Here is an 8,456-nt window from a genome sequence, read left to right as displayed (position 1 = left end):
CTCCGTAGCAACCGCCGTCCTGAAAAAGAACGAAAAATGAATTGCTTGAATTCAGAGTCAAGCAACGGTGTAGGTGAATTTGTATTATAACAGTACAACTCCAACACTATGATGACGTCACAAAATATGTGCCATTCTTACACGGATACAAAAACGCAACGAAAGACTTGCTCTAGAGCTCGTCCGGCTCGTTCACTTTGCATTAGCATGGTCGGGAGGGCGTCGGACGCAGGCATGAGCCCTGTTGGTGAAAGGGACAAAACCCGTCAACTCCTCTTAACCGTCCACTTACCCCCAAGTCGGCGAAGGGCCCGTCGTACAAGGCCAGCTGGGCGACCCGACACCTGTCCCTGTTAGCCAGCGTCTGCGGCGTGCTGTAGCCACCTCTCAGAGCGTTCTCCTCTGCCAACAGGGCCTCCAGCTCCGGGGTGGCTCCTCCCGTGACCAGCGTCCGGATCAGGGTGAGGATATTATCGTTGAAGTATGTCTGCCAAGATAAGGGAGAAGATCCGGACGTGAGCACCATTAGAGTCACAACTCAAGACAGTCAGGATTTCGGAGCTGTCCCGAGTGCTGTTATCTAGACCCTGATCTGTCTCGTCTCATTTCGCTCCCTGGGAAGGGAAGAGACGCGGGAATGCAATTACGCCAGCTGCTGTTGTTGTCTCCTCCCTACGCGCATCCATTTTGGTATCACCAGCCATGCTTAACAGCGGGGCGTTTTGCACACGAGGCTGTTTTAATTATCATTATTGTAACTAATTGTTTACAGGTCTCGGAACAGATTAAGCGGGGAGATTTTTCACGCAGATGATAGCGCTAGCGCGAAAATGATTCGGTTTTGCATTTGCTTAATTGAATACTGTTATTTCATTATTAAACCACTGACGTTTGAATTTGTGTTTATTGTAAATACAAAAACTGTATTAGACAAAAAATAATGACACTGTATAATGTCACCAGCATATCTAGCCCATCAAATGTTCATCAGCCTTTTAACCAGCAGATCGATGCTAACGTTGTCAAATAATCAGGTATAAAATAAAAGCTCATAAGGTGCTTTGTGTGAGCACCAGAAGGCCGTGTCACCGAGGGCCGGCGCTGGAGTGACACTTCTCTGGGCTCCTGACAGCAGCATTCACCTGAATGATGGATGAGAGCTGTCTATTAGCAAGCTTCACCTTTGTCCAGAGTGAAATGCACTTGAAGGCTGCTTTGTTCTAACTTCACTCAAAGTGAAAGCTACTGGAATTAAGCCATCATACGGATAGGGGAGATAGCAGCGGTTGTGGGCGGCGAGGAGAAAAAAACACGAAAGAAGAAGTGAGGAGGAAAAACATACCTTTTCCCATTCTAGCCAAGATGACATTGTTAGGAGATTAGAGCTTTTGGACCCCAAGGTGGCCCACCTTGTGTGTCAAGGCACGCCATTAAAGAAAATACGAGCACTTACCTTGTTAAAAGATCTAATAGGACTCTTGAAAGTTCATTTCATGACACATTATATGAGGAGTCTTGGCAACAACTTTCTTTTTGATGTCACCGCCGCTGACAGCGCTGTCTGATCAATGTGGCATTTCATTTACCAACGTCTGCCTACTGGTAACACCTGAGCCCTACATCTAAAGTCTCTTCTTCCTATACATTATTTCAGAGGATTAGCATCCGGAGCTTCCGACGAGCTTTCTTGTAATTCTATATGACATTTCATGATGGGAGAGAACTGACTGAGCATCTTTTGACGGGTCGCTTTGTTCACCAAATCACCGGCTGATTTTAAATCTGAACGAGAGATCGTCTGAAGCCTGCTAGATAATATAAATTTCTTTTGTACAAAAAAACTGAACTGATTTATTCTTTAAAGGGCTTACTTCCGTTAATCTGTTTAAAGGAATTCAGACGGGTGAAAAGGTGTCAACGTGGCAGCCGTTTAGACGGTCGCTAACTCACCGCACTCATCAGGGAGTCCAACACGCTGATGGCAAACGCTGTACCTCAGGCGAACGGCTGGGTCAGATACAGCTCCGTATCTGGGTCATCATCATCGTCTTGGTCCAAAAACTGAACGTTGGAGTCTTTCACTGCAGTAAAGAGACAGAAGCTTTAAAATCATGCAGAAGAATCCAAAGAGTCCAAACAGTACCAACAGGGGATTTGGAAGATGGAAAGTTTTTCACCAGCCATTGGAAAACATGTTAATGAAATTAAATAAACAATGAGGGTAAATAATAATATCAATCAATAAAAACTGCATGCAATTCAGTGAGCATGCATTCTGCTTAATAATAAATATTTCATATTGATAACTCCACAATGGAGTGCCAAGAAATAATGGCCCCTACTTTGCTTTATTCTGAATAACTCGACAAATACATATAAGAGCTGTCAAAAATTACACATTTTTATTACACGATTTACATCATATGCCAATTAATTCATTGAACTATTCATACATCAATATTTAATAAAGAACCTCAAGTTTTTCCAAATCTGTATAAATATCTTTGTTCTGATGAACACGGAGATAGATATTTGGAAGAATGCGTGTAACCAAACAGTTCTTGGCCACCATTGACTACCACAGTAGGAAAAATGACAATGGTAGTTGATGGTGGCCCAGAATTGTTTGATTTCTTACATTCTTCAAAATTTCTTCTTTTGTGTTCAATGGAACAAAGAAATTGATAAAGCCATTTTTCCTACTATTGTAGTCAATGGTGGCCAAACTGTTGAGTTACAAGCAAAGAAATTTATTCAGATTTGGAAAAACTTGAGGGCGAGTCTATGAAGACAGACTTTTCATTTTTGGGAGAACTGTTTCTTTAAGTAAACAATATATTGTTCATTTCATTTTCATATTATTGAACATTCCAGTCCACAACTTCCACACAGAAATCTGTATATAGTTTCTTACATATATATCCATATATCAGATTTCTGTATGGGCTGCCTAAGATAGACTCAGGTTGTTTTTGTGAGATTGTTAATGGTCTATAAGCACGTACGTACATGGGCCGTTTTGTTGCATTAACGGCAAAAGCACCAAATTTGGGGGAGGTGGGACCTCACGTCTACATTGCTGAGAGGAAGAAAATGTCCCTTACTATGGAGTCTACGTACAGTTCATGGGGGCATGATCAATTGTTATTTATTTAATAATGAATCATACTGGATGAAGTTCAATCGATGGCTCAAATATACAATTAAACACTTGCGACAAACAATCGTGATTGTGAAAGAAAGTCTAAGTAACCAAGCACTCGCCTTCCAGACAAAATCATCAGCAGTTATGTCCACTTATAAAGAATAACCATCGGCTTTAAACGCTTTAAACATCGGTATATTTGGTTGGATAAAGAGCTGTCAGACTGCTTTGAGGCTATGGTCTCAGCGGCCGGCATATGGAGACAATGCCCTAAAATCCTATTCTGTTTGAACACAGCCTCACACAAATCTTTGTTTCACTCCCTTTCAACAAAACTATGCTTCAGAGACTAGGCCCAGCACCCAACAAATAAATAAATAAAAATAAACAGCTTAAAGCAAAGTTTGATCTGGAGTTTTTTTTTTTAATTTGATTTCTTCCCAGACTTTCTATGAGGAAGAGAAATGTCAGTCTTTCAGACAAACTCCCGATGAAAAAGAGCCCAGGCCGGAGAACTGAACTGCAGGGAGATGCTATGGAAACAGCCACAAGGACACAGTCATATGATCAAAGGCCTAGTGATGCTTTAAGAAAAAAAAGCCTTAAAAAGGCCAAAAAACAAGACAGTCAATTTCAACCAGAACTAAGGAGAAAAATGTGTTCAAAGTGATGCCATGGGAGCAGGCCCCAGCAGCGGCGAGAGAAATCAAGACAAGCCGATGAGGCGGTGCATCAGAGCAGCGGAGGACAAAGGCACGGCTTACCCAGTTCTGTTATCATTTGTATGTTGGTTCCACTGTTTTTTTCCTGATTGAATGAAACCAAAGGCAGTAGTTTGCCAGGCTTAGCTAATGATGATAAAACAGGCGTTGAGGGGAGACAGTTATTGAAGCAAGTTCAAAGCCAAAGAGAGAGAGAAACACAAATGAGAGCATCATGTCAAGAGTGGGATTAGAAATCTAAAGGTACAGTGTCAGAATCAAACACTTCACAGTTCAACATTGTCTGTTCGTGATAACTGGATATAGTTTGGGCTTTGGTACAGTATCTACTGTAATGCAAATATGGGAAAAGATTACTAGGAAGCGTTAAGAACAAAGATCTGCTGTGAGCAATGCATGTTTCTCAGATGTTCTCGCAGCTCTGACATCACAGGCTTGATTTACCAGGAGCTCCTCTGATGATTTGCTTGTGTGGAGAACTGAAATCTGTCCAGTTTGTTGGCAGTCGGGGAAGGTAACTGTAAATGACTTTTAACTGAGGCTATCTTTAGAAAACACTTATCACAATAATGATTGTCTAGTTGGGTTATTATAACTGAGGCTTTCAGTGTCACTTTGATACATTGGGGGTATGGCACAATGTTGTATGAAATAAAAATGGATGAAACAAGAAGAGGGTTGGGGATGCCAATATTGTGATAAATAAAATAGTTACAGTTTTCAAAAGGAGACACTTTTCTTATATTTAAATGTGCTGCCTTAAAATCTTAAAGTCTAAAAGAGATAGATTACCCAAAAATGAAAGTTCTGTCTTCATTTACTCTCAAGTTTTCCACACCTGTATACATTTCTGTGTTGAACACAGAAGAAGATATTTTGAAGAATGTTGGAAATCAAATTGTTCTGGGGCACCATTGACTACCATAGTAGCATTTTTACTACTAGTGTTGTCAATGGTGCCCTAGAATTGTATGGTTACAAACATACTTCAAAATGTTATTCTTTGTGTTCAGCAGAGCTACAAAATTCACAGGTTTTGAACAACGTGAGGGTGAGCACTTTAAGTAAGAGAATTTTCTTTTTTTGGGTGAACTGTCCCTTTAAGAAACTGCCAATATATCAGCTTTGAGATGATCTATAAGCTTGTTTCACTCTCAATAAATACACAAATTAAAACATTTACAACACCAATAAGCCAACTTGGTTTATGGCTCCATGACTAAATCTACAGACTTTGTAAAAAAGAGGTCAACTCTTTAATATTATTTAAGAGTATGTAAATGTATTGGCTAAAGGAAAAACAAGAAAACTGTGCCTATAAATCCTTTTCATGGGGTCTTTTATCACACTTTTGACAATTTTAAAATATCTTAGAATGCACTTAACAGCCGAACACTGAATTGTTTTTGCTAATAATTACAAAGGAACACTGTCTGAAGACTGAAAATATCAGTCACATTCAAGTTCAGATTACTCAATGTCAAGTTTTAGAATTGTTAATAACAGATGATGAGAGGATCTTGAGCATCAAATTATACTGATTATTAGACTCAAGTAAATCTTCATTATAAACTGAAAAACGACTTCAAAAAGATCTAATCAGTGGTGAAAATGAGTTTCACCTCTACCAATGTCAAAATGCCAGCAAACTTTTTGTATGTAACCCCACAGGGAACAGCATGGAAATCTGGATCTCCTGTGTCGGGGAACGGGAGAACATATGTGCATGTATGTATTTGTGTGCGTGTATGTTTTTGCATGAAGTTTTAGAGTTTGCCGGGCTCGTACACTTCTGCTATAACACACTGTAATTGGGTCAGTGGAGACTTGAAGCGGCCGGTCTCTGGTGCTTTAGTGCCCTCTGAGATCTAAAACTTTCATGAGCCCCCCTACCATGGGAATACCACCCTCATTGTTATTTATAAATGGATCCATTTTGCAACTGCATGCTTTTTTCTGTCCCTACAAGTCTAGGTCTCCTTCAGTGCATTAAAGGAACCACTGATGAGGACGAGACTTTGACCCAGTCGGTGAAATATTCAAACACAGTCATCACAAACACTTCATAAGGAACACATCAGTGTGGTGTTAAAGGCTCGAAATGTAAGTTTAGATTCTAATCACACTCCACTTTGACATGTTAGCGAGCTTGTGCGGTCGCTTCTCACCAAGTTCAGTTATGATGGGGATGTTTGATCCGGTGGTGACGGACGCCTGCCTCACTAAGCCATGCACAGGACTGTTATCTGGAGATGACCGGTCCATACCGGGAGGTGTGAAACCTGCCACACAATGAGAAAGAGAACATCTTGTGAAAAAAAACGTACAGTAAGATGTACGTATTGGTGATCTAACAATTCACATCACTGTCAGATCCTAACAATAAAAGCTTGTGTTGTAATGTTAAATATAGTAAACATTGTACAGTCGTGCATGGCGATAGGAGAGTGGATCGCAGTGAAATACAGATATTCTGCTTTTAAGGGTCAGCTCAGGAATGTTTAGCATTTGCTGCCTTCCATGAACCGGCAGGTATAAATTTTATATGCTGTTCATTTTGTTACCATAAAACTGGTGAAGTGGATCCTGAAAACCTTTTATGTGAAATGCCATGAAATACAAGCAACAGTGACAAGAGTATGAATTCACATGACTTGACACTTTTGCATTTGCCCAAGCTGACAAGTAAACATTTTAAATCAGTAATGCTATATGCATAATGCATCGTCCCTGTTTTGACATCCATCGACTACAGAAAAATGCAAGCGTTTCGTTTTTACGGTGACAAACATAATGCGGGGAAAAGATTCAGGTCACAAAGTTTTAAAAGGGCTCCAGGATGTTATAAAGGGGGTGTCCTTCTTTGCAACTGGAAAGTTCAATAGACTATGATACGGAAAAGAATACAAAACACAAAAAGAAAAGGAGTTCTTTTAAACGTGCAGAAAATAATCCAATCTTCTGTTGTGTAAACAGTGAAGACAGATATGCAGGTACAGTCAGAGTCAGCTATAGAAATATACATCTCGGATTCTTCTCCTTAAAGGTTTTTGCTTGGGTTAAAAACAGTATTGGTATGAATTATAACTTGTTTTGTTGTAAGATATGTGGGTCAAGTGTACAAACATTTGACGATGTAAAGTATCTAAATAATGCAACAACTTATATATCATATTATATATTATAATTTGACAAGAAAAGAACATTAAAAGAAACACCATGTCCTACATTGGTAAGAGTCCTATGACCTACTTTTTGCAATTTATGATCCTATTTTATTTTTATTGTTAAGTACATATCAATGAGAAAATTATTTATCATATGCTTTGCAATAAATGATAAACAAATGTTTTTCTTCATTTGTAAATGAGCTATTTGTTAATTGTATTTTTTTCTGTTGAATAATGCACACACCTCACACTTTCCAACCCTAGGGGTGACCCTGTAAACTCTGCTTTGGTGCATTATTTGCAGTTATTGCGTTATACTGTACGCTGGACTTTGTGTACTTTATTCAAAGACCCTCAAGCACTCACAGCAGTGCACTGTGTAGTATCTTCCCCTGGCAAAAGTCTATCTGATTTATTCAATAACACCTTCTGTGCAAGATGATGTGGTGTGATGAAATTTGTTACACCTGCATCTCATACAGATTTCAAAACTATTGGTTTTTAACCCCTTGTTGGTCAGTCTTAAAAAGAAAACGATATTATAATGAGAATACTGTACGTATATACCGCTACATGCTGGAAAAGCATGTGAATAAATGTATTTCCATCACTGCAAAAGTTAACTTGGGAGCAAAACAAGCGGCTCATTGTTGGATAAAATGAGGTCTTATATTCAGAGTGTTAATGTAATAAATCTTTATTACACACTGTGTCTCTGCGGCTGATCATGCCAGATGTTGAGCTCAATTAATTGAGAAAGCAATAATGACGTATGGTTTTCTCCCGCACGAACAGTATGATCACCATCTATTACCATCTGCCCCAGAGGGACCCGTTCTTCCCAAACACGCCGCCACCATTCAACCACGAGTGCTTCAGGATGTCATCGGACACGTTTCACTCAAAAGCTGTCGTTAAATCCATCTTTCTGTGCAAAAAGTGGATGCTCAATAACAGTTGAAATGTTCATTGTTGTGGGCCGGCTTGTGCGGGGTGTGTAATTTGCGTAATGAAGAGCAGCTGAGAATGTGAAGCTGCTGATTTGTACTGTGTCTGTTTAATGATGATGAATCCTGATGGGCGCAAGAGGGTTACATGTTTATCTGAATGCATAAACAATCTGTTCGAGTCAATTTGTCGCCAAACAAATCTGCCTCGGTCCAGCAATCGGAGGCAAATAACTCGCAATCCTCGCAGAAATGTTTGGGATGTTTTTGAGAGCTTTGATTACGTGGAAAGATGCAATACACTTGCTGGAGATTGCATACGCCTTCTTATAATGAACATACATATGCATGAAACGCTAATATGGAAATTTATAACAGCTTTTGGCTAAATGAACACTTATTTAATGTTTGAATACAGTGCCTAAACGGGTCATTTATTGTGTTTATTGTTTATACGCAAATGTGTGAAATG

The 8,456-nt window shown here is 39.5% G+C and overlaps 1 protein-coding gene across 2 annotated transcripts in view; it reads right to left on the bottom strand.

The window, feature by feature from the left end:
• Nucleotides 1-372: 372 nt before the first annotated feature.
• Nucleotides 373-8,456, bottom strand: part of kcnma1a (potassium large conductance calcium-activated channel, subfamily M, alpha member 1a) — a 176,474-nt gene continuing 168,390 nt past the window's right edge. Inside the window, exons 25-28 of one of the 2 annotated variants that reach the window (XM_057342161.1) lie at nt 6,036-6,149; nt 3,910-3,993; nt 1,951-2,081; nt 373-487 (exon numbers count right to left, since the gene is read on the bottom strand). In XM_057342161.1, coding sequence (XP_057198144.1) covers nt 1,996-2,081; nt 3,910-3,993; nt 6,036-6,149 — 284 coding nt within the window. In that variant the 3' untranslated portion in view covers nt 373-487; nt 1,951-1,995. The remainder of the gene's footprint in view (nt 488-1,950; nt 2,082-3,909; nt 3,994-6,035; nt 6,150-8,456) is intronic. The other variant, XM_057342163.1, reaches the window with a different exon arrangement.

The sequence above is a fragment of the Triplophysa rosa genome, linkage group LG9, assembly GCF_024868665.1.
Source record: "Triplophysa rosa linkage group LG9, Trosa_1v2, whole genome shotgun sequence".
In the NCBI taxonomy this organism is placed as follows: domain Eukaryota; kingdom Metazoa; phylum Chordata; class Actinopteri; order Cypriniformes; family Nemacheilidae; genus Triplophysa; species Triplophysa rosa.
The sequence above is the reverse complement of the archived record's forward strand: the minus strand, read 5'-3'. Positions and strand labels throughout refer to the sequence as shown.